This window comes from Salmo trutta, chromosome 3, assembly GCF_901001165.1.
Source record: "Salmo trutta chromosome 3, fSalTru1.1, whole genome shotgun sequence".
Taxonomy (NCBI): Eukaryota; Metazoa; Chordata; class Actinopteri; order Salmoniformes; family Salmonidae; genus Salmo; species Salmo trutta.
This window is the reverse complement of record NC_042959.1, coordinates 49755133-49782730: the sequence shown is the minus strand read 5'-3', so window position 1 is coordinate 49782730 and position 27598 is coordinate 49755133. Positions and strand designations below refer to the sequence as shown.

The following is a 27598-nucleotide window of genomic DNA, read 5'->3' as shown; positions in this document are numbered from 1 at the left end:
TTTGTTGGCCTAGTTTCTACTCTTGTTATTACTCCATTTTCAGGCTTCCAGTTGGTGTGTCTCTCCTGCAACTCTTTTTCTCAGTAACACAATGAGGACACTGATTCCTCTGTTCACAGCTCATTCCATTACAGCCAGCCACGTATCGCATATTTCTTCATATGAAAAGAAAAAGACCATCCAATCTTGCTCTTAAGGGGTGTGGGATTGAATAAAAGCCTCTGAACATTTCTTATTAAGGTTGTGGAGGGAATTTAATAACCTCAAATGAAGTGCATCTACAACCAGCCATTGGAGCATAGGGATCACAGTTCCTGCACTGAATGCAATTAGGAATGCAGCAGGCTAGACTGTCATGGGCGTCGTAAGGATTGGACCAAGGCGCAGTGGGTAAATTGCTCATCTTCTTAATTTATTGAAGTAACGTGAACACTTAAACAAAAATAACAAACGACAAAAAACAGTTCCATAAGGCACACAGGCTATACAGAAAATAACCACCCACAAAACACAAGTGAAAACAAACCCCCCCAATTAGAGACAACGACAACCATTTGCCTCTAATTGGAGGTCATTGCTAAAACCCAACATAGAAATAGAAAACTAGATATACAGATAGAAATTGAAAATATAGAACATAAACCAAAAACACCGAAACACACAAAACAAACACCCCCTGCCACGCCCTGACCAAACTACAATGACAAATAACCCCTTTTACTGGTCAGGACGTGACATAGACTGTTAATGTTCACCTTGGAGGTAGATGCCTTTCATCCAGCTTACACAATGTCATACCATAATTCAAGATTAAAGATGCAGATGTGATAGCTGTAGTTTGTGCCACTGTAGTTTGGCATTTCAGGATTTTGCTTAACTTTACTTTGCGGTCTTGGTACTTCTGTCTTTTTTTATGTCTCTGAGCCTCAACTCTAGTCATTGTAATTTCACCCAGAACAAGAATGCAGGGTGATGTCTGGCACTGCAAGTCCCTTTGTCCCATGGTTCTGACTGTTCTGTGTTCTGTGTGTTTTACAGGTGGTCTGAGGGGAGCCTCCATCGTGGATTCTCTGGACACGCTGTATATAATGGGATTAATGGACGAATACAATGACGCAAAGGAGTGGGTAGAGACCAGCCTGGACCTGAACTCGGTAAGATCAAACTCACTCATTGGATATTATCTCTGCCATTCCTGTTGGAGGACCAATCTTCTACCACAAACACTCTTAGCAGTGGTCTTAGTGCTGCGGTTGATTTTAGGCCATCTGTTGTCCCCTGATTGACCAAGTTTTCAATCCCTCCTATCTTAATGGATAGTTACTCTGCCATTTATGTTGGAGTAACAATCAACTACCCCAACACTAGAAGTAGGCTGTCTGACTTGGCCCTTGTTAGGTTGGCATACACTTAATAAAGTTATCACCAGTGGTCTTAGTGTGCCAGGTTGATTTTAAGCCGATTGTCCCCTTACTGACCCAAAGTCCTGTCTAGGGGGTGGGGCAGTTTGCCAGAGCTATATAGGGCATTCCAGATGGAATAAAGGATGTGTTGTGTGGCCAACCCTGAACAACTGATCCATTCTAACCACGCTTTGTTACTGTGCCATGGGATTATTTTACTCTCCCAGAATTCTGTGTGCTGTGGGATTGGATGAATAAAAGAGGGCGCGAGTAAGAGAGAATGTATGTGGAAGCATGGAGAGAGAGAGGAGCGAGAGAGAGGAGGTCATTGGCCTCCCCATTGAGTAATTCCATGATAATAGACTTCTTCTTGGAGTCGGGAACAGAGAGGTCTGCCAGTTTGGACATTATGTGGAAACTGAGTGAGTGAGAGTGATGGTGCCAGCCAGCAAGGTAAGCGCCGCCAGTCTTTGTGTGCCCTGTTGCTAACGGACTAGTTATAGGCCCTCCATTCCACTCTGTTTCCACACTTTCTGTAAGTCCCTCAATGGGATAGTTAATTTTGTCCAAAGGCAATTTGGTTTAGTCACTAATCAAATATCATCTCTCTGACATCTACTGGCTAAGAGATGTCTTTAATATGTTAAGGTGATACATTGTCTGAGGTCAGCATTTTCTATTGTCTATTGGCTATTCCCTATAGCACTTCGGCTTTGTCCCTCTTGGGAAATTATACTGAGTGACTGACGGGTTTGACGTGCTCTTAGTAGTTGCTGTGAACTTAGATGAGCTAGACTTAGATGTCGATAGATGTTGACATGCAAAGAACGGTGTGTACAGTTTTTGTACAGAACACCATTTTAGACACACAAAGCGAGCCATGTCTCGCTCCTTTCTCGCTCTCCATTCTAACTCTCTACTCCCTCCCTTTCTTCCTCTGTTTTTCTTTCTTCTCCCTCCCTCTCCCGCTCACTCACACACGCGCGCTCACACCCACAGTTTTTCAGTCTCTGGCAGAGGTTGGGCAATATGAAGATGACTATCGATGTGGTTGTGCAGCAGTAGCTCCTGGTCTTGGCAGAGAGAGCCAGGGTAAGAGACACTCAGTAAAGTAACGGGGCAGCCCATGACAAACAGCAACCTCGTCAGCATAATAAAGACACCCAGGGAGGATTTACACTCCGGCCGCACTTTGTCACTGGGCTAGTGAGGTCAATCTGTCACCATTCTCCAACTCCTCCGATCAATTGTCCCAGAGGGTCTCCTCGTCTGAGTGGACGGATATCTGTCCTGTTATGGACGCCGGGCCATTTTAGGTCAAAGTCACCATACTTTGGGTTCTGGGGCAGGGATCTAATTGACGTATAGGGATTGTTCCAAACTTTGATCCGTTTTTAGGCTCAGCCATTTAGTTTAACAAAGTGGCGAAAGAGAATGTTAAAATGAAATATTTTCCCCACACGTTAACGCTACAGAACCTTATGCACCTAAGGAGAATTAAACCACTAACAGCGCAGTCATTCATGCTCTAACCAAGTGGTTCTCAATCGGTTTTGGCTGGGGACCCAAATTTGACAATGACAATTGAGTAACGTTGTATTGCAGCTGCCTTCTTGGGCAGACTTCACTTGCAAAATAGACTCTGTCTCAACGGGCTACTATTATGCTATTAAAGGAAGTCATTACACAGACATATTAACTGAGAAAACATTAATTATCAATTCAAGAGAATAAGCCATTTAATTAGGCCACCAGTTCAGGAGAGGGGAGTAAATGATCAGACGCAGAACATGACATCAAAAGCAGTCCAATAATGTTCATGAAAAGTAACACATACCAGTGTTTAAAATAGAAAAGCAACAATCATAAGCAATTCTTAATCAGCAATTACCATGTGAATAGTTTCACAACCTTGAAAAGTTTTTTAAGGTGTATGTTTTTGACCAGTTCAATAAAATGCCAAATGAATGTCAGAATTAATCAACAACAATAATTAACCTATTGAACAATAACTCATTAACACAGATAGGTGGTGCTGAACGGTAGCATGATTTTGATTGCAAGACATGCGAGAGCAGGATACTCTCCCATTACTCTGCACCAGAACTGTGACAGTGTCATTTCCGGGAGCTCAGTCCACGATCAAATGACAGCTCCACCAGCTGATCCTCTCCGTTGCTTGGCAACGTGACGCTTCCCATCTCCACTCGAAAGGGGTCCCGTATCCAGTCGTCTTGTCTCATGTTCGCCTCCGTGAAGTTGTCGCAAAACTTTCCCTGCAGCTTGACACGATGCTATTTAACGGTGTGTCGCCGTGCGCTTTGTTGATCTGATTCTGAATCTTGAAACCAGCATTGGGAAACGTGTCAATCCTCCGAAACATGATTTGCCCAAACGGCAAGCTTCATCTTGAAGGCATCCACTTTGTCCCTCTGTTCATAATCGATTGTGCCCCCTCCCTTGCATTGACACATTGAGAAAATTCAGATCAAAAATATCCACCAGGTAGGGAACCTGCGTGAGCGTTTCCTCACAATCGAAATATTCGGCCAGAGGGGACTTGTTTACCAAAAGAAACGCAGCAATCTCTAATCGAAGCTCATAAAAACCACCCAACACTTTACACCTGGAAAGCCAGCGGACCTCTGCATGATACAGCACCTGCTGGTGCTCCCTCCCCATATCCCTGCAGAAGGCCTGAAACACCTGCTTTTCCTAGAACTCTTTTTGATATAGTTGACACGCTTGATCACATCCTGGAGAGTGGCGTGGAGCTCAGGCACCATGTCCTTCGCTGCCAATGCCTCCCTATGTAGGAAGCAGTGGTTCCACGTCGCACTCGGTGCCGTCTCCAGGATCTGCTTTACTACAACGGGGTGCTTTCCCGTCATGTCACCCATCCCAGGCCAGTCCCACGGAGCCCAGGTACATATTCATTGTGTTAAAGACAGCCTCCGCAGTGGTGGTGGTGGGCAAATCCGCACTAAAAAGGAACTGCTCCTCAAAGTTATTATCCCATCCCATTCGAATGTATAGTTAGCCACATCAGTGGATTCATCTAGCTGCAGTGCGTAATGGCCATTTGCACTGATGCGCTCTGTCTGTCCTGAATTCTCCTCTTCGTGGTGTCATTGGATATGGATGTGGTTTTCAGTTGGTTGGCGGCAAACTCTCCCAAGATTTCAGTTCACATATCAATCGCAGCAGGGAGTATGAGATCCTCTGTGCTGGTGTGGGTTTTTTGCACTTAGCAATGCGCTGGGCCACAAGGTATGATGCGCAAAGTGCCTTTTCTTGTACCGTGCATAGGTTCTTCAATGAATCTTGTGAGGCCTCCAGATATTGACATTTTCAATTTTTTTTTTAAGTCAGCTGTCTTATCTTTGTGTCTTGGATGCTTGGTGTCCAGATCCCTTTTCATTTTGGAGGGATTTCATGCTCTCATTAGCTAATAGCTCGTTGCATAGGACGCACTGCGGTCTACACTCACCCTGCCTGTTTTATATGTAAAACCATATTTGATGAGGTCGGATTCATATTTTCTCTTCTTGACCGGGACCGGGTTGTCTGCCTTGTTGTTGACATTGGACACAGCAGTAGATGAAGAGGGAGCTGCACGTTTTAAAAACTTAAATGACAGTTAACTATCCACATGTGCAATGCCTGCAGAACACATCTGCGTATTTAGCTGTAAATCAACCTAACTGTCAGAAGATGATCTGTATTATCTGATTGGACGTCTCACATTTAAAATAAAACAGTGTTGCACAATACAAATGATATTGGATCTGTGTGTGTGTGTGTGTGTGTGTGTGTGTGTGTGTGTGTGTGTGTGTGTGTGTGTGTGTGTGTGTGTGTGTGTGTGTGTGTCAAGAAATCTGTAATTTCATTGGATCAGTGTGTGTGTGAGGGGTGGGGGATGGGGGGGGGGGGGTGGCGAGAACGTTATTGTATTGATCAGTGAGTGTGTGCAGCGCGAAAACCCTGAGTCGGAACATCTAGCCATTTCATCACTGCGGACGCGCTGCATGTGTCAAGTCAGCATCAATAAGCGATGCGACGGTATCCACTCAAAATAAAAGTTTCAGTGTGGTGGTTACCTTTTCATAATAATGTCCCACCAATATCCAGCAACTTCGCACAGCCATAGAAGGGAATTGGGACAACATTCCACAGGTCACAATCAACAGCCTGATCAACTCTACTGTATCGTGCTGCATGAGGCAAATGGTGGTCACACCAGATGCTGACTCGTTTTCTGATCCACACCCCTACCTTTTTTTTAAGGTATCTGTGACCAACAGATGCATAGCTGTATTCCCAGTCATGTGAAATCCATAGATTAGAGCCTAATGAATGTATTTCAATTGACTGATTTCCTTATATGAACTAACTCAGTAAAATCTTTGAAATTGTTGCATGTTGCTTTTGTATTTTTGTTCGGTGTAGATGGTTCCTCGGTTTTCAGATTGATCCCCTAAAGAGCTTTGTGAGTGAAAGAAACAGCAGAATCCATGTTGATTTTCTCCACAAAGTCTCGTGAAGAATACAAGGCTACACTTAATACTGTGAGAAATAGAGAGGTGTGAGGGCAGACTTAAAGTTAAGTGTATTTGTCTTTGTGCTGCTGAGTAAATTCATTAAGGTGGTAGAACGTCTCTCTCCTCTGCTACCAAAAACAAAAACAAACTCCCCAAAATCCTGATGCAAATCCTGACGATTTCCTATGAAGACGCAATACTCTGATCAAACACTTTCCTCCAGTGACTCAACCAATTAGAAAGACAAGAGCAACTTCGGAATGCCTCCATCTAATGTTAACTTTGCAAAATTCCACAGGCTGTTTTTCCGTTTAGAACATGAAATGAATAGTTGGAGATGTCAGTGTTGATTAGTGTTTTGGGGGTTTGGTGGTCCCTGGCTGCCATAGATAGTGATTTAGATCCTCCTCTTATAGCCCCATATTCGTTTTCAAGGGTTCGTTTTCTTCGGGTTTCGAGTCCCCTGGTTAGTCTAGTGAATGCTGTGGGTAAAAAGGGGGGATACATTTTATTTTCCTTTTGCAGGTCTCCAGTCTCAGTCTCTCATCATGGTTGGCTAATAGAAAGTGATTAATGAACTCTTGCCGGTTGGGTTTTATCCCCTATTGACAGATCCATCCCCTATTACCCCTCCTTCGAGGCTCTCGCCTTCAATCCTTCTCTTTTGCCTTTCTCAGCTCTCCGTTTCTCCATCATAGTCATTCTAACATCTCTCGGATTTCGTCTCTCAGAGGAAAAGTCTCAGTGAGGTTTGTGATTGTGTTTCAAAGAGAACAGGCCACTGTGATCTATCCAGACAGAGCAGCTGTCTCTTGTGGCTTCAGCTCATCGGTTTTTCACTCTCTTAGATATTCAGAGGGCAAACAGGGTAACTGTGCAAGTGATCACAGACAAGCTATATCCTTATCCTTTTTGTGACATTTCAGTATGCGTATTCCTTCGTACGTCAATGGAATAGGCCTATAATCGACACTAATATTCCTAGGCCAATGACAGAGATGAGTCTCTCCCTCATGGTCTACCTAGAATAGGAAAGGTTCCCAACCACCTACAACCTAACCATTAATTAACATGGTAATTCAAGTTGCACTAGAAAACACCAGTGTTCTTAACATAGACCATCAACTGACTGGATAATGAGCACATCCAGGCCCTTCGGTGTTAAAGAGTCTCTCGTGGGTGTCGTTTGGAGAGGGCTGAGGGGAAGGAGCTTTGTTTATCTCTTGTGTAGCGTGTTGCTTTTCCCTGCCTGGAGGGAACGCAGATGCTTGCATATCAAAGTGTCTGTAAACAGGCCAGAAGCACGGGGGCAAAACTGAGAGGCAAGAGAGGGGAGCCTTGCAATGTTCCTTCAGGCTGTTGTCACACTGAAAGGTCAAGCGAGTGACGTGTGATGTGTGAGATCACTTAATGTGCTCCCTGATTTGGCCAAGAGATGAATGTGTAACGGGACCAGGCAAAGCACTTCAGGGACCCATCCTGCTTGGTTGGTTGCCCTAAACACACCAGGTTAGATGTGTTACTGTGTTTTTGCTAATGGTTCTTCTACAGTACCAGTCAAAATGTTGGACTCACCTACTCATTCAAGGGTTTTTCTTTATTTTTACTATTTTCTACATTGTAGAATAATAGTGAAGACATCAAAACTAAGAAATAACACATGGAATCATGTACTAACCAAAAAAGTGTTAAACAAACCAAAATATATTTTAGATTTTAGATTCTTCAAAGTAGCCACCCTCTGCCTTGATGACAGCTTTGCACACTCTTGGCATTCTCTCAACCAGCTTCACCAGTAATGCGTTTCCAAAAGTCTTGAAGGAGTTCCCACATATGCTGAGCACTTGTTGGCTGCTTTTCCTTCACTCTGTGATCCAACTCATCCCAAACCATCTCAATTGGGTTGAGGTCGAGTGATTGTGGAGGCCAGGTCATCTGATGCAGCACTCAATCACTCTCCTTCATTGGTCAAATAGCCCTTACACAGCCTGGAGGTGTGTTGGGTCATTGTCCTGTTGAAAAACAAATGACATTCCCACTAAGTGCAAACAAGATGGGATGGTGTATCACTGCAGAATGCTGTGGTAGCCATGCTGGTTAAGTGTGCCTTGAATTCTAAATAAATCACCAAAAGTGTCACTATCAAAGGACCCCCATACCATCACACTTCCTCCTCCATGCTTCACGGTGGGAACCAAACATGCGGAGATCATCCGTTCACCTGCGCTGCGTATCACAAAGATACAGCGGTTTGAACCAAAAATCTCAAATTTGGACCAAAGGACAGATTTCCACCGGTCTAATGTCCAATGCTCATGTTTCTTGGCCCAAGAAAGTATTTTCTTCTTATTGGTGTCCTTTGGTAGTGGTTTCTTTGCAGCAGTTCGACCATGAAGGCCTGATTTCACACAGTCTTCTCTGAACAGTTAAAGTTGAGATGTGTCTGTATCTTGAACTCTGTGAAGCATTTATTTGGGCTGCAATTTCTGAGGCTAGTAACTCTAATGAACTCATCCTCTGCAGCAGTGGTAACTCTGGGTATTCCTTTCCTGTGGTGGTCCTCATGAGAGCCAGTTTCGTCATAACGCTTGATAGTTTTTGCGACTGCACTCGTAGAAACTTTCAAAGTTCTTGAAATTTTCCATATTGACTAGAGGTCGACCAATTAATCGGCATGGCCGATTAATTAGGGCCAATTTCAAGTTTTCATAACAATCGGTAATCGCCATTTTTGGGCGCCGATTATGGCTAATTACATTGCATTCCATGAGGAAACTGCGTGGCAGGCTGATCACCTGTTACGCGAGTGCAGCAAGGAGCCAAAGTAAAGTTGCAAGCTAGCATTAAACTTTTCTTATAAAAGAAAATCAATCTTCACATAATCACTATATCATATTACTAGGTTAACTAGCTTGTCCTGCGTTGCATATAATCAATGCGGTAATGCGGTGCCTGTTAATTTATAATCAAATCACAGCCTACTTCGCCAAACGGTTGATGATTTAACAAAAGTGCATTTGCTAAAATAGCACAATCGTTGCACGAATGCATCTAACCATAAACATCAATGCCTTTCTTAAAATCAATACACAGAAGTATATATTTTTAAACCTGCATATTTAGTTGAAAGAAATTATTGTTAGCAGGTGATTTTAACTAGGGAAATTGTGTCACTTCTCTTGCGTTCATTGCAAGCAGAGTCAGGGTATATGCAACAGTTTGGGCCGCCTGGCTCGTTGCGAACTAATTTGCCAGAATTGTACATAATTATGACATAACATTGAAGGTTGTGCAATGTAACAGCAGTATTTAGACTTAGGGTTGCCACCCGTTTCGAAAAAATACGGAACAGTTCCGTATTTCACAGAAAGAATAAACGTTTTGTTTTCGAAATGATAGTTTCCAGATTTGACCATATTAATGACAAAAGGCTCGTATTTCTGTGTTTATTATATTATAATTAAGTCTATGATTTGATATTTGATAGAGCAGTCTGACTGAGCGGTGGTAGACAGCAGTGGGCTCGTAAGCATTCATTCAAACTTTACTACGTTTGCCAGCAGCTCTTAGCGATGCTTGAATCACAGCGCTGTTTATGACTTCAAGCCTATCAACTCCTGAGATTAGGCTGGCAATACTAACGTGCCTATTAGAACATCCAATAGTCAAAGGTATATGAAATACAAATGGTATAGAGAGAAATAGTTGACACATCATAATTCTTCTTAAAATTTCTTAACTGGGAATATTGAAGAAGTGGGAATACTGAACCACCAGCTTTCATATGTTCTGAGCAAGGAACTTAAACTTTTTTACATGGTACATATTGCACTTTTACTTTCTTCTCCAACACTGTGTTTTTGCATTATTTAAAACAAATTGAGCATTTTTGTTGTTTCTTTATTTGAGACAAAATAGATTTTATTTATGTATTATATTAAGTTCGTTCATTCAGTATTGTTGTAATTGTCATTATTACAAATATATATATAAATTGTCCGATTAATCGGTATCGGCTTTTTTCGGCCCCCAATAATCGGTATCGGCGTTGGAAAAATCATAATCGGTCGACCTCTAGTATTGACTGACCTTCATGTCTTAAAGTAATAATGGACTGTTTCTTTTTGCTTATTTGAGCTGTTCTTGCCATAATATGGACTTGGTCTTTAACCAAATAGGGCTATCTTCTGTATACTACCCCTACCTTGTCACAACACAACTGATTGGCTCAAACACATTAGTTAGGAAGGAAAGAAATTCCACAAATTAACTTTTAACAAGGCACACCTGTTAATTTAAATGCATTTCGGGTGACTACCTCATGAAGTTGGTTGAGAGAATGTCAAGGGTGTGCAAAGCTGTCATCCAAGTCAAATCGTGGCTACTTTGAAGAATCTCAAATATAAAAATACATTTTGATTTGTTTAACACTTTTTTGGTTACTACATGATTCCATGTGTGTTATTTCATAGATTTGATGTCTCCACTATTATTCTACAATGTAGAAAATAGTCAAATTAAGAAAAACCCTTGAATGAGTAGGTGTTCTAAAATGTTGACTGGTACTGTACATGTGTCTCTATTAAGATGGAAAGGGGGTATCTATTATGAATTGAAACCCACAGTGCACCATTCTTACTTGCGTTATATCATTCATAATGTCCCCAGAGGTCAGCTTACGGTTACGAGAGGGTTAATGAAATCCAGTCATGCAGAAAAGATCAAAATAACATTATCTGATTATCAGACCAGAAAAGCAGACATTGATTTCTTCAAAGGTAGTTGACAAATATTTTGACTTTTGTTAGAAAATGCCGAAAATGTTGGCAATTGCTGTGGGGCCGATGATGGAAGAAGAGTATTGCTGTTCTATTCACCTTCAGAGGAATCTTGGAACCTCAGGCCTAAACTGTGCAGTAAAGTTGTATAACTGGCCTGAAACTTTCATCTGAAAATAGAGTCACCGTCAGCCGAGAGAGCAGGGATTCACTTTATCAAACCCCCAGAAATTAGCCTGATTTATTACATACTGATTGATATATTGTAGTGCCCTTATTGAACCCCTATTCACAAAAAAGCTATGCCTTAATTGTGAGAAATTACATGTTACTTCAATTAAAAAAGCTTCAGTGTGAGATGACTCAGTTCACCAGTTGACATTTGCATAATGCGTCTCTGGCAATCAGTAAGTGCCTAGATATGATAAACAGCTCATATGCAGATTAATAATGTGTAGCTTATAAAGTAAGATGTGATCATTCCATGGTATGCTTTGATAAACCTTTTTGAGCTTTTTGTTCTTAACAATGCTGGGTAACAGATCAAAATGTTTCTTGTCTCTTTCTCATCTTCCCGAGCAATCACCTACTGTACTTACTCTGCCAGAACATGAATTGTTGCTCCAAAGACAGGTAGGTTGTATTCGTTTCATCTGCGACTCCTGGCTGTTCTAAACTGGAAGACCACCCTTGGGTACGAACTTGTTTTTCCTTCCTTGTTTATCAGTTGGTTTAAGTAGGTTGGCGTTTGCTATCTGATTTCTGGAAGCTCACTGTGCAAACTTAGTAGACCTTGCAGCTTTCTAGGCTCTAGGAGCCGATCTGGATCAGGCTCTTGTTGTTTACCTCAGTAGGCCTGTTGGCTGACCTGATCTGGCCTCATGTCCACTGTAAACGTGGCTCCACAGGGCTCCAGTCATTAGGGCTACTGAAACCTGAGGGCATGTATCATATGAGGGGCTGCTTGACTGAAGATGCCACGCCCCAGCCATGAGGTCAAGACATCCTGCTGACATCCTATCTTTGCTGGAGGAAAACAATGTGTGGGTGGTTTATTACAGATACTATGTACTGTTATTTACTGTAACACCAGTGACATTTGAATTCCCTCTCTAGCCTTAGCTCTTGACATAGGTAGGCAGAGGTTGGCACTGGCTCCATGCCATTAGGTTGGTGATCAGATATTAATTGTGATGGATGGCAAACAATGTTTTCCTTATATACTCTGCACAGATGTGTTTATGGGATTTTCATCTGAACATCAGATTAGAGGAATGATAAGATTTGAATCCCAACTACAGAATGGTATTTTTGCCTTTCAGCCAGCATAGTGACAGGGCTCGGGAATCCATTTCGAGATTTGGACGAAAACATTGATCTGATGTACCATTGGCACACACACACAGGAAAAAATGGACTGAACAAGGAGGGAGAGATGGAATGAGAGACACAGAGAGAGAGAGAGAGAGAGAGAGAGTGGAGGAGTGTCCCATGAGAGACCTGCATTATGAGAGCGTTCTCCCTGCCTGTGAACTCCTGGAGACACATGTCTACTGTCGTGTTCTTGTTTGTGTGTGTATTTGTGTCTGAGTGCCTTTGTGTGTACACTCAGAGAGAACAGCTTTGAGGTGCATTCGCCAAACCTTCTTTTCTCAATAACTCACCTCCCCCCCCCCCCCTCCGATGCCTTCTACTCCCCAGACAATGGGAGAGATGGAGGGATTGTGAGTGATAGAGGAAGGCGAGGGGCTGTCATCACCCTAGTGACATTAATTTATTATTAGCCAGTCTCTTACTTTGCCATAATGTATTCAGTGAAGATGTGGTACAAGACAGTGTATGTGTTGGTGTGTGTCTGATTGTGCTAGGAGAGAGAGAGAGAGAGAGAGAGAGAGAGAGAGCGAGAGAGAGAGAGAGAGATGCATGTTGGATACGATATGGGATAGATTGTTTTCTGTACCTTCCCTGATGAGTTCAGAAATCAGAACTTTCATAAAGTATGTAATGTATTGGCCTGTAAGACATTAGTGATTTGTCGTGGCGCCTTCTTTACTGCCCCCTCAATCATGGAGAGAATAGAACTCTGGTAGCAGAGTGATTGTCACGCCCTGACCAGGTGAACTCTGCTATTTTGGTCAGGGTGTGGCATTTCTATGCTTTATTTTCTATGTTTTGGTTATAGCCTTTGTGTTTTATTTCTATGTTGGGCTCGGGGGTGATTTCCCAATCAGACAGCTGTCGCTTGTGAAGTCTGATTGGGAATCACATTTAAGTTCCTTTTCCCCCACGATGTTGGTGGGTTGTTGCCTCTGTTATTTGAGCACGTAACGTATTGGCAGTTTTTCCTTGATTTTGTGTACATGTTTAATTCTAGTGTGTTAAATAAACATGTATTCGCTCCCAGCTGCGTTTTGGTCCGCTTCCTCGTCTCCCGACGACAAACGTTACAGAACAACCCACCGAACCAGGACCAAGCAGCGGGAGGAAAAGGAGCGCGAGAGATGGGCTCGCGAGGGAAAGGAGTTCTGGACCTGGGAGGAGATCATGTCGGGGAAAGGACCCTGGCGGACGGACTCCCAGGTCGAGGAGGAAAAGCCAGCCGGTAGACGGAGTCGCAGGCGGCGGTCGAGGAGGCCCGGAAAACAGCCCCAAGAAAATTTTGGGGGGGGGCTAATGGGGTGGTCCGGAAGGGCAGAGGAAGAGCCCAGACCACTGCTCTCGTGGGGGATGACGGCGGAGGAAGAGAAGGAGATGAGGCGTTTGATTGAGGACCTGCAGAGGGAAGATCTGGAGGAGGAGCCATGGTATGCTGAGTTGCGCGCTGTGTCGCCAGTGCGCCCGCACAGCCCGGTGCGTCCGGTGGACATGCCCAGCACATGCCGTGCTAGGATGGGCATCCAGCCAGGACGAGTGGCTAAACCGGCTCCACGCTTCAGGTCACCAGTGCGTGTTCACAGTACTCTCTGGCCCGTTCCTGTTCCCCGCACCAAGCCCACGGTGCGTGTCCCCAGTCCTGTCCGGCCCGTCCCTGCTCCCCGCACCAAGCCATGGTATGCAGAGTTGCGCGCTGTGTCGCCAGTGCGCCCGCACAGCCCAGTGCGTCCGGTGGACATGCCCAGCACATGCCGTGCTAGGATGGGCATCCAGCCAGGACGAGTGGCTAAACCGGCTCCACGCTTCAGGTCACCAGTACGTGTTCACAGTCCTGTCTGGCCCGTCCCTGCTCCCCGCACCAGGTTAGTGGTGCGTGTCCCCAGTCCTGTCCGGCCCGTCCCTGCTCCCCGCACCAGGTTAGTGGTGCGTGTCCCCAGTCCTGTCCGGCCCGTCCCTGCTCCCCGCACCAGGTTAGTGGTGCGTGTCCCCAGTCCTGTCCGGCCCGTCCCTGCTCCCCGCACCAAGTCAGTGGTGCGTGTCCCCAGTCCGGTCCGGCCCGTCCCTGCTCCCCGCATCTGGTTAGTGGTGCGTGTCCCCAGTCCGGCCCGGCCCGTCCCTGCTCCCCGCACCAGGTTAGTGGTGCGTGTCCCCAGTCCGGCCCGGCCCATCCCTGCTCCCCGCACCAGGTTAGTGGTGCGTGTCCCCAGTCCTGTCCGGCCCGTCCCTGTTCCCCGCACCAAGCCCACGGTGCGTGTCCACAGTCCGGCACGGCCCGTGTCTGGTCCACCGGTGCCCAATCCTGTTCCGGTCGACGGCTCCGCTCCGGAGCCGGAGCATGCCGCTCCACAGTGGTCCAGTCCGGGCCAGAGGGGTAGGGCTAGGGTAGAGGCAGGGGGAGAAACACGCCCGGGGCCAGAGCCTCCACCGAGGGTGAGGCGCCCACCCGGGTCCCCCCCTAATAGACTTTAGTTTGGTGCGCCGGGTGTACGCACCGTTGGAGGGGGGGTACTGTCACGCCCTGACCAGGTGAACTCTGCTATTTTGGTCAGGGTGTGGCATTTCTATGCTTTATTTTCTATGTTTTGGTTATAGCCTTTGTGTTTTATTTCTATGTTGGGCTCGGGGGTGATTTCCCAATCAGACAGCTGTCGCTTGTGAAGTCTGATTGGGAATCACATTTAAGTTCCTTTTCCCCCACGATGTTGGTGGGTTGTTGCCTCTGTTATTTGAGCACGTAACGTATTGGCAGTTTTTCCTTGATTTTGTGTACATGTTTAATTCTAGTGTGTTAAATAAACATGTATTCGCTCCCAGCTGCGTTTTGGTCCGCTTCCTCGTCTCCCGACGACAAACGTTACAGTGATTGTGTTGCATTGAATTCAATGTACCTGATCTATCACATCTACTCCACCGCTAACAGTCTAATTGCTGGCAGTATTTACATAAAAGATAAAACACATCTAGACTAAACAGGAAGGTCATGAACTCCTGACCTGTGTTGTTTTGATGACTAGAGAAAAAGTTAAGTGTCCTCCCACCCATAACAACCCAAGACCTTTATGTTGTGTTTTTGTTGTGTCTCAGCTCCAGTTTAAAAAAGCTGCACTCCACTGATGCCTATTAGAATAATGCACTACTGGGAACATAGCCTACTAATAATGATGGACCGCATACTCTGTTTTGATCTCTATTAACTCGGTTCGAGAAGCCTCTTTTAGCAGCCGTTATATAACAATTTCAATGATTATACAGTAAATGCGCAAAGGTGCTTAAATTAAATTAAGTTACCTCATGCTTTGCTCAGACTCTATTGGTCTTTAAACCAATCTATCTCAATGTCAACTAACTAGTCAGCTAATCAGTAATGTCATCTACTAATCCACCAATCTTTGAATTAATGACGATGTCACCACTGTCACAACATGTAAAGGCCCAACATGACTTACTGTAAGTGTCCCTTTTAGTAGTGAGAAATTAGCCTCAGGTCTCCTTCCCCAGGCCGTGTTGGTTAGCATGGTCCAGAGGTTAGCAGTCATTACAGCTCCGGTGTCTAGGACAGCCTAATTATGGGCTTGATGCTAAACAAGCCCATAATTACTGTACATTTTCAAAAACAGCCCTGGCTTTACATCCTGTTGGTGACAGGAAAGGAAGGAGTTCTGAGGAACTTCTGTTCACAGCAACGGTATTAGCAGAATCACAGCTCCCAGTGTGTGGATGAAAGAGTACCTGAGTGGCACCACCTAATTGGTCCCTTTCATAATCAATCCGTGCTAATTAGGGAAGTTGAGTTAAATCACAGCTCTGTTGGTTTAACACCAACATTGATTTAGGCGTGATCTACTCCCCTATTGCTTATTTAAATACTAGCTTGTCTGTTCAGCTTCCCACAAAACTGAATCTGTTTGCTTGGTTTCCGAGTGCTGATTTTGCCACCGGTTTGAATCCTAGAGTCTGGACGTGCAGCGTGTTGTGTACCCAATGGCTCTGATAGCCCCGGATTAGGATTAAATCATACCATTAATGTTATATTTGTGCCTGAGCAGTCCATTGCAGGCCTCGATAACAGTCTCATTTGCCCCCCCTGGCACACGAAAGCACAGTGGAAGTGCCAATCAGGCTTATGTCCCAGTCTAATCTTGGCAGAGCGAGTGATCAAAATCTGTGCCATGCTTTGTTGAATGCTCACCAACCGAAAAGCAAGCATCAAACACAGACAACAACATTGTACACTGTACACTGAAGCAGAACAGCAACAAGGCACAACAGCAATGTTTTTCTCATAACCTCCTTTTACGCATGTTGGCACAGCTGTGGGAGATAGCACCATTTTTTTTATGCCAATCTGGTAGCATTGACAACACACACACACACAGCACATACACTACCGTTCAAAAGTTTGGGGTCACTTAGAAATGTCCTTGTTTTTGAAAGAAAAGCACATTAAAATAACACCAACTTGATCAGAAATAGTGTAGACATTGCTAATGTTGTAAATGACTATTGTAGCTGGAAACGGCAGATTTTTTTTTAATGGAATATCTACATAGGTGTACAGAGACCCATTATCAGCAACCATCACTCCTGTGTTCCAATGGCACGTTGTGTTAGCTAACCGAAGTTTAGCATTTTACAAGGCTAATTGATCATTGGAAAAACCTTTTGCAGTTATGTTAGCACAGCTGAAAACTGTTTTTCTGATTAAAGAAGCAATACAACTGTCCTTCTTTAGACTAGTTGAGTATCTGGAGCATCAGCATTTATGGGTTCGATTACAGGCTCAAAGTGGCCAGAATCAAATACCTTTCTTCTGAAACTCGTCAGTCTATTCTTGTTCTGAGAAATGAAGGCTATTTCATGCGAGAAATTGCCAAGAAGCTGAAGATCTTGTACAACGCTGTGTTCTACTCCCTTCACAGAACAGTGCAAGCTGGCTCTAACCAGAATAGGAGGAGTGGGAGGCCCCGGTGCACAACTGAGCAAGAGGACAAGTACATTAGAGTGTCTAGTTTGAGAAACAGATGCCTCACAAGTCCTCAACTGGCAGCTTCATTAAATAGTACCCACAAAACACCAGTCTCAACGTCAACAGTGAAGGGCGACACCAGGATGCTGGTCTTCTATGCCAAGTGGCAAAGAAAAAGCCATATCTCAGACTGGCCCAATAAAAAGAAAAGATTAAGATGGGCAAAAGAACACAGACACTGGATAGAGGACCTCTGCCTAGAAGGCCAGCATCCCGGAGTCGCCTCTTCACTGTTGACGTTGAGACTGGTGTTTTGCTGATACTATTCAATGAAGCTGCAAGGACATTTCTAAGTGACCCCAAACTTTTGAACGATAGTGTAAGTCCACATTGGATCCATGTTCTGTTGTGTAGCTACATTATTGGTCAGCTACTTTATGAAATAACCCAATTGCATTTGGAGTGTGCAGTGAGGGACAAAGAGTCAGACCTACTCGACATGACCATATAAAACCAATCCGAGATTAGGGCCGCCACACCGGCAGTCATGAGTCATGACCACAGTAAAATCCTATGTGACCGTTGAGTCACGGTAATCTCCACTTATGCACTGTGGACATGCGTTGGTACTGGCTAACGACTATCAGGTCCTAATCGCCTGGTACTCAGGGCTCTGTTGACCCTCTAACCACTCTGATATCAATGCAAATGCCATCGGAAATCACATCAAACGCTTTTCATCAAAACAGTATCGTGCTTTTAAAACTCACCTCACTGTGATTGATCAGTTTGAAGAAAGAAGTTCAACAGCAGGTTGAAACTGAATGGAAAACATGGCCATTGTGGATGTTGTTTCAAAGCCTAACACAACAAAATGGACAGTGCTTTCTAAAGTGATGATTCATTCAAAACACAAACAGATTATGCATACGCATAGGCCTATTATAAGCCTGAACCCGAACAAAAAATGTAATTAAAGTAATGATTGTGCCGTTATACAATACATAGCCTACCACATATTCCTCTTGGCAGATAAACATTAAAAAAAACAATATCTTTGGTATATAATTGGTCTATCCTAAATTTAACTAATTCAGAGTTCGCCTACAAATGTGTATTTGATTTTAAATAGCCAAGTAATAGGGCATTTTTTATATTAATAGACTGACACATTACCTTCAGCTACAGAATATCTTGCCACTGTGCATTTCCATCTCCTCCCGTCTCTCCTTCATTCCATTCTCCAGGTGCAGAGAGCTGTCAACAGTTACTATCAATGTTCCGGAACAGATTTCACTTGGTTTCCCAAATTAAGCACTGGGTAGCTGCAGGAACAGGGTTGGAGAGCTCATGACATACAGAGTTTGTGCTGAAGATCACCTGTCACACCGAGAAATAACCCGAGTAGCCTACCCGACATGAGTGAAAAGAACGGCAGGAAAGTGGCCTCCATTCGCTATTCGAGTGAATACGGATGACATATATTTCTTTATCTTGCCCCTGTTCCTGCCTATTTGATAATGGGCAATTCTACATCTAAACTAATTTTACATATTAGTAGAGAATAGTCTGATGGGTGAAAATATGATCACTTCATGAGAAAACAGTGTGTGCAGCCTGAGGCAAGGAACTTTCTCAAATCGTCAATGGCCTATAGTCGCATCATGCATCCCATATAAACGTCCCTTTTTCAGGACCCTGTCTTTCAAAGATAATTTGTAAAAATCCAAATAACTTCACAGATCTTCATTGAAAACGGTTTAAACACTGTTTCCAATGTTTGTTCAATGAACCATAAACAATTAATTAACATGCACCTGTGGAACAGTCGTTAAGACACTAGCAGCTTACAGACGGTAGGCAATTAAGGTCACAGTTATGACAACTTAGGACACTAAAGAGGCCTTTCTACTGACTCTGAAAAACACCAAAAGAAATATGCCCAGGGTCCCTGCTCATCTGCGTGAACGTGCATTAGGCATGCTGCAAGGAGCCATGAGGACTGCAGATGTGGCCAGGGCAATAAATTGCAATGTCCGTACTGTGAGACGCCTAAGACAGCGCTACAGGGAGACAGGACGGACAGCTGATCGTCCTCGCAGTGGCAGACCACATGTAACAACACCTGCACAGGATCGGTACATCCGAACATCACACATGCGGGACAGGCACAGGATGGCAACAACAATTGCCCGAGTTACACCATGAACGCACAATCCCTCCATCAGTGCTCAGACTGTCTGCAATAGGCTGAGAGATGCTGGCTTGTAGGCCTGTTGTAAGGCAGGTCCTCACCAGACATCACCGGCAACAACGTCGCCTATGGGCACAAACCCACCGTCGCTGGACCAGACAGAACTGACAAAAAGGGCTCTACACTGACGAGTCGCCGTTTTGTCTCACCAGGGGCGATGGTCGGATTCACGGTTTATCGTAAAAGGAATGAGCGTTACACTGAAGCCTGTACTCAGGAGTGGGATCGATTTGGAGGTGGAGGGTCCGTCATGGTCTGGGGCGGTGTGTCACAGCATCATCGGACCGAGCTTGTTGTCATTGCAGGCAATCTCAACGCTAAGTGTTACAGGCAAGACATCCTCCTCCCTCATGTGGTACCCTTCCTGCAGGCTCATCCTGACATGACCCTCCAGCATGACAATGCCACCAGCCATACTGCTCGTTCTGTGCGTGATTTCCTGCAAGACAGGAATGTCAGTGTTCTGTCATGGCCAGCGAACAGCCCGGATCTCAATCCCTTTGAGCACTTCTGGGACCTGTTGGATCGGAGGGTGAGGGCTAGGGCCAATCCCCCCAGAAATGTCTAGGAACTTGCAGGTGCCTTGGTGGAAGAGAGGGGTAACATCTCACAGCAAGAACTGGCAAATCTGGTGCAGTCCATGAGGAGGAGATGCACTGCAGTACTTAATGCAGCTGGTAGCCACACCAGATACTGACTGCTACTTTTGATTTCGACCCCCCCTTTGTTCAGGGACACATAATACCATTTCTGTTAGTCACATGTCTGTGGAACTTGTTCAATTTATGTCTCAGTTGTTGAATCTTGTTATGTTCATACAAATATTTACACATGTCATGCCTATGACATGGCACATAGCCAGATAACATACAGTAGGCCAACTCACATTATGTTCTTCTGAAATACATTTTCTTCATATCATAATGTTTCTTTAGACCTACTTAAAATAAGTAATGGATGTATTGGGATGGTGTATATTCAATTGATTTATTGGACTTTTTTAAAATGTAGATATTATAAAGGCGCGTGCATCAGCGGCTTGTATGTGTGGAGGCCTGGAGATGCTAAACAAGTTTATGTTAATTAACGATCAGTTACCGTGAGACCGGCAGTCTTTTGCATGACATTAACCAAATTTTTATGACACAGCCCTATCCCAGACTAATCATTTATTTGAATAGTGCTACTCCTTCTATACAGTATGTACAGTACTGGAGGTGGGGGTGCTCTTACAATAGAGAGAAGATCAAAAGCAGAAAGGTCTTTTGGGGGGCAGAAACCGAGGCAGTTAGAGCTGGTGTGTTAACTCCGACAGCCCTGTGTTGTCTTCTAATTAGATGCACTGCTGAGGAGAGGGAGGAGAGAAAGGCAGGGAACGATGAACAACAGGCTTGCCTTTATTCCTTCCTTCACCTGATTTTATTTTCCACTCTGCACAGCACTGGAAAAGTGGAGCAATTAGATGGGCACACATTGCTTTTTATATATTACCGTGAAAAGCCTTCTGGGGAGACTTTGGATTTATTTGTTTTTTATTGTTTCTCCCATGACAATACTGTATGTGTGTGATGCTGAGATTTAATCCCATTTCTTTCAGTTGAAGTGGTTACCGTGGGTTTTAGCGTTGAGCTTTCCCAAGGCAATCTGCATTGTTTGCAGCGGAGAGTGTGTGGTCTTGGAACGCAGATGCAAGACCTAATAATTCCCTGTGATGCAAATGAACAGTGTAATATTGGGAAATAAATGACTGGAAAACATCTGGCAGAACAAATAGCAAATTAAGCACAAAAATTGATTTTAATGAAATGTTTTTGAAAGGCTTGTATAATAGAATTTTGTTATCAATGGAACCAATCAGCATCGAAGCCTCTGGAATAAGCCACTCGTACTAAATTTACTTTCATGAGACGTTTGAAGAGTGATTTACAAGGCTTGTATTTGGTAGCATGAGTCAGATCAGTTGAACTGTAGTCACCGTTACATTCCCCGCATTGTACCTTATGGCTGTCCTTGCCAAAGTGCCACCATCACTGGTGACAAATTAAAAGTATGTCCCTAATCACCACCATTATGGAACGGCCACTCCTCTACGGGTTGGCAAGACGACTCCGCTGGGTCACCATGGCAGAGGATTGGCAGTTTCTCTTACAGAATTTAACTGGTTAAACTGTCTTGAAAGAAAAGTGGCAAACTTCTCAGTCGCACATTAGCCCGGTAGTCATTACCTAATAATTACATAGTGTAAGACTAGAATTTAACAACTTTGTCGAATGTCAAACTGTAACACTCATCTCTTGAAAACGTTTTAAAAGTACATGACTTTACTTTGTGAGTTTCATACAGTGTGTACAAACGTATAGTGGAAAACGGTAGAGTTGGGATGATGCCAGAGAAAGTCGCTCCACATCTTTACTCAGGTTCTAGATTGGATGTAATTACCCTCTCCAGTAGCACCCAATTACACTTTCCTTATCGTGGCTTCTTGAGATAGCAATTTCCTTCTTGAGGGGTCTCCAAGTCAATAAGCACCATCGTCACCTCAACCTCGGGCGGGAATGAGTGTCTGTAATTATGGTGACATACCGCCATCTCATTCAGGGACACGTGTTAGTGCTTAACACCTCTTAACTTAATTCCCATAACATATGGAGCCAGTGCACTGATAAACTCTGTCTGACGTTGGCGAACAGCAAATCGCTCCAGGAGCTATAATAATAGATTTGACAGAGCACTAATTGCACTCTGAGATGGTGTATTCTGACAGCTTAATCTTAACCCAGTTGCACCATCCTGTCCTGGATAGTTGTGTTGAACCAGACATAACAGGAGATGGAAAAGGAAAGCCTAGCACCGTTTCGCCACTTTCAAATCCTGGAACTCACAACAAAGAGAATAGGAAAGACCGCGGTGTGATGAGAAAACACGAAAAAGAGTTAAGAGTGGAGAGTAATCAGTGAACTAGATGGTGTATATTTTCTAAGGCTGCCAGAGGAGAATCGACAGTCTCCCGTGGTTCGAAACATCCTTAGACATAAGAGTGAGTAATATGCAGCGAACATTATCGCAAGCCTTTGACTCTCTTCCCTGGCTTTATTGAAATATTCCTTTCTAGAGTCTTTATTTAACGTATATAAATGGAATCTTATAGTGCTATGGATGGGAAGCAATACTAGTTCTAAGATGGTACAAGCCTACTCTCTAGCTAACTGCTACTGTATAACAGTATGCATAACTCCACTGTTTCAATGGGCAACACGTTTTCCATTCATTTGTATCACTTTTATCACTGTGAAGAGATCTTCACATATGGATTTCTGGCGTGTTTCTATGGCTCAAGAGCGCAAACATCAAAATCTCATTAATTATTGTTGATCAATTAAATATTTAGGTTTATTAATTATTGATTATGTTTTTAAACTCTATATCGTCACACGACTGATTGGTTGGCGTTGCCATGCGACTGTTGATAGAAATATGAGTTATTTTGACTTGTCATTTATGAGATTGGGCTGTGTCCTGAACGGGGGTACTCCACCTCTGATACCGTGTGATCTCTTTCTTACAGAACGGCGAAGCTTCTCTCTTCGAGGTGAATATCCGTTACGTCGGTGGGCTGCTCTCTGCATACTACCTGACGGGAGATGAGGTAAGATTCATCAATGTCTATTATACCCCTCCATTCAGGAACAACATGTCTCTTCCTTTATTGAGATTTGGCCCTGCGGTTTGAATGACGAAGGAGTTGTGTGGAATAATGTTGCAAAGTCATAAAACACACACACACGCACACACACAGAAACAGGAAATCTCATCACGTAGACAGTGTGCGTGACCACATGACTGTCACAGACATACAGCGCAGGCACACATCTGCACTCACCCACATGTGATCCCCTGCACAGAGTGGAGGTCAAGCATGCGATAGAAAATAGCATCTGCCCAAGCATGGTACATGACATGATGCTCTAGGCTGCTCAGATGAAGTGGGGACAATCCATGCTGATGCCAAATTAATGGAAAACAAATCCAATGACATATGAGCACTTGAGTCGGCTTAATGGACATTGATTTGGAGGCTGAGTGAGTCAGGGAGAGAAAGCACAACATTTCTCTTCGGTGGAATGTTCATGAAATATGAATATATGTGGAAAAGAACAGTGTGTAAAATCAATATTGTCAAATTATATCACCATACAGCCCACATAGCACTAAGCTCAGTTTTGATTTTTGGTGTGGATGCCTGTTGCTTAAGCTTAAATTAATTCACACAAAACTGTCATCATTGGTTATACCCATTGCAATTATTAATGGTTTTACTTCTTGTAGTAAATTGCTCTTTGAAAGGGCATACAGTGTAAATGTTCAAATTAATCAAAAAGTTGGCAAACAAATTGTCTGTTTTCCTTGGAAGCTTTCCTCATATCTTCCTTCATTTCTCTCTCTTGTGTTTGGAGATGAGGAGGATATAATCTGATTAGACGTTGTCACATGCACTTTAAATTCACCTTGTGAAATGCAAATGCGATCAGATGAGTAAAATTGCTATAGGCAGCCCTTACATCCAGCCCTTACATTCCTTCTCATAGTCTGTCACTCCTCAAGCTGCATTGGAGATCACACTGGCATTTGTGTTTGTTTTCTGTGCCATTTCTCGCTGCTGTAAGTACATATTAAGACATACTGTACAAGATAACTGCCAATCAGTGGAGGCTCCTCAGAGGAGGACGGGGAGAACCATCCTCCTCAGTGATTTTCAGATGTTACATTTTTTTTTACATTTAAAAAGTTATCCTTTTTAGATAAAACAACACTACATATAATCACGACACCAAATATTTGATTAAAACATACTATTTTGCAATGAAGGTCTACAGTAGCCTCAACAGCACTCTGTAGGGTAGCACCATGGTGTAGGACAGCTAGCTTACGCCCTCCTCTGGGTACATTGACTTCAATACAAAACCTAGGAGGCTCATGGTTCTCACCCCTTCCATAGACTTACACAGTAATTTTGACAACTTCCGGAGGACGTCCTCCACCCTATCAGAGCTCTTGCAGCATGAATTGACATGTTGTCCACCCAATCAAAGGATCAGAGAATGAATGCACTACTGAAAGCATAAGATACAGCTAGCTAGCACTGCAGTGCATAACATGTGGTGAGTAGTTGACTCAAAGAGAGAGAATTACAATAGCTTAACAGTTTTTAACAAATACATATATTCCAAAATGAAGGAGACGCAAGAGAGTCAGAGAGAGATATTTCATACTTTTTTTTTCCAGTTTCCCTTACTAAGCTAGCAAATGCAGCTCGCTAGTTTAGCCTACTCAAACACCCTGCTCAAACAGAGGGATGCTATGTTAGCTAGCTGGCTATGACTATCCAACACAACACTGGAACTCCTCCAAGTCAAGGTAAGCTTTTGGTTTTACAAATGTATTGCCACCGGGGCCCGCCAGTGTAAGTGCTAAACTGCTTACTGACTGTACACTGTAACGTTACTGTATGATTGTAGCAGGTTTACTAACATGTTAGTTCTATTAGGTATGTTGATTATGACAATACTTTTGCTAATATGGTGACAACGATGTAGGCTGCGTGTAGCAGTTATGATATTATTTTGTTTGGAAAGGTTTTTTCGCTTGGTCACATACAGCTGATGTGTTGTGCATTGACATCCACAAGCGACGAAGGGAAAAGATGAGAGGAGGAGAGCGCATAGATGTGAGAAGGAATACAACGTGGCTTTTATGAAAGTGAACTGTGTTTACGTGTGATCAGGGGTGTATTCATTCCACCGATTCTGTTTCTTAAACGGAACAAAACGGATATAAACATACCTACATTTGTCCAATAGAAACTATCGTTTGCAACTGTTGGACTAATGATTACATCCTATATCAGCTAGATGCAGGCAAGAGTGTGCAAGGCGGTATTGAATGTGTCACTGTCAGTCCATGCCTCCTCAAATTTTTCTCTCGACCTGTGTGCACCTACATTGTAAACTTTCATTCATAGGCTAGGTTGTTGCAACCTCATGATGGGCATAGGGACATTTTGAGTATCATGTAATAGCCTAAACCTATCGCTGTTACATTGAACTGGGTGAATGGAATATGAATGACAGTCACCTAATATGCTGTAATAGAAATAAGGCCATGCCCATTAAAAAAAACTGTCCTCTCTCATCTTAAACGTCACTGACCTCCACTGCTGCCAACCTGGTAATAGCCAACCCTCCCCTCCCCCTTGCCGCTGGCCAAATAATGTGTGTTTTAGCATATTCATTGATTGAAATAACAGTCGATGTAGCACGAGAGATGCTGTTGCAGCTCAAACAGCTGTTTGTTGCCACTGGAGTGAAACATGCGCTTTAATAAACACAATCATTGCACAACAATTCTAAAGGCAATTGAGTGTAAAAAAAAAAGAAAGAAACAATGGCCACGATTAAAAAGAGCTACTATTTTTATTTATCAACTGGTAATCGAAGCGGGCTTCCCAATCGCCATTTCAGTGCATAGGCAACTAGGCAGGCTTCAGTACGTCACACACCACTTTGCAATGAGACAACAGACACCTAATTGTTTGGAACTTGAACATTTTACTATATATGATGAGGAATATCTTACCTTGCTTCAAAGTAGCCTAGCCAAAATCCAACTAAACGTGGTTTTATAAAGACTTCCATATACAATTGAAACCAGTAGTTATAACGGATATTTTCATCTCTGTCACATGAAACCGCTCACAATGGTGTTTTCCTGCTAATTGCATAATGGAAGGAACATTAGCGCATAGCGGCATTGCTGCGTTTATAATTTGAAGAAATAATTGTTTATCAACATTTTATGCTTAACTTTCTGATCCGTTGCATGAACCTTATTGCTTTTTAACGTTTTTTTTAATGTAGCCTAGGCATACTGGTTGTATGAATTTGGAATCTATCGACCCACGACTGTCCCAGAATCTGTTTGGTATAGGCTATTCTTTCTAGCACAGAATGACATCTGACCAATAGAATAGGTAAACCTTTCTACAATGGGGGATATAGTAGATTGACATAGGCTATTGATTTTGCTGTGCGTTACTTGTCTTGTTGGCTGAGGAAAAGTAAATGTGGGCAGTTATTCTAACATAGGCGCCGCGTGGGTTTCAAGTTTGGGGAAGCTAATATTCACCATAAAATGCATCTTTATATTAAAGCATTCCACGCATCCTTGCATTTGCAGACTCATCTAAGATAGCCTACTATTCCTAATATGATTATTAGATCGGATAGTCAAGACTTAGGCTACTAAGCCACTATGCACTCTGCGCTGCATTAAATAGTACTTTTTGAAAACAGTAATCGAGTTATATATGCGCTGCATTGAATAGTCTTTTTTTGAGAACAGTGATCGAATGGTCTTTTTTGAGAACAGTGATCGAGTCACTGTTCTCAAAAAAGACTATTCAATGCAGCGCATATATAACTCGATTACTGTTCTCAAAAAGTACTATTTAATGCAGCGCAGAGTGGCTTAGAGTAGGCCTAGGCTATATCAGATCGCCCACATTTCTTGTCCTTTGCCCAGGAAAATGTTGGCCTTTTACAAACACATTTTATGCAATTCTCTTACACTTTTTATGACTGGAGACAGTAGAATCTTTTTAATACGACAGAAATTACAGGGTAGCCAACTCTCCTCACACTGACAAACAGATCAATAAAAATATCCATATGTTAGTCCAACGAAAGCAGAGACAAATACAATATGACCTCCATCTAACCTGGAGGACAAAATTATTGTCCTAGAAAAAAAACAAAGTGGCACTGACCCAATGATAAAGAAAGTGCACACTCATCTGGGATATGGCCGATCTTCTCCGCTTGTGGGCTCAATTAAGTTCCGATTTTTTAAAACTAAAAGACAAACAGTTTTTCCACAATTGTATTTTTAAATTTTGGAGATATGCTTGCCTGGGTCTCTCTGCTTTTCACTGACAGTCGCAACTCAACAATCATCTATTTGGTATTTGCCGCGCACTCTTCCAAAATTGAATGCCCTATGCAATTTTTTTATTAAAGAAGCTAATGATCATCTGTGGCCAAATCATGCTTTCTGGTGTAGTAGCTTATTTTGAATGATTTGATTTATTTCTGTATAGACAGGAGTAAGCTAATATGGCTATATAATTTTGGCAATTTAATTCAGTTTACTTCAGGGAAAGATTAGCTTCCCCTATCCTTATCGACGTTCCGCCTATGTATTCTAACGTCTACAAATTGCTCATCGGA

General features: G+C 43.3%; 1 protein-coding gene across 3 annotated transcripts in view; it reads left to right on the top strand.

The window, feature by feature from the left end:
* LOC115177052 (mannosyl-oligosaccharide 1,2-alpha-mannosidase IC-like) overlaps positions 1–27598 on the top strand; it is a 183083-nt gene that overhangs the window by 100965 nt on the left and 54520 nt on the right. For all 3 annotated transcript variants that reach the window (XM_029737517.1, XM_029737525.1, XM_029737535.1), the window contains exons 3-4: positions 1039–1154; positions 22882–22962. In XM_029737517.1, coding sequence (XP_029593377.1) covers positions 1039–1154; positions 22882–22962 — 197 coding nt within the window. The remainder of the gene's footprint in view (positions 1–1038; positions 1155–22881; positions 22963–27598) is intronic.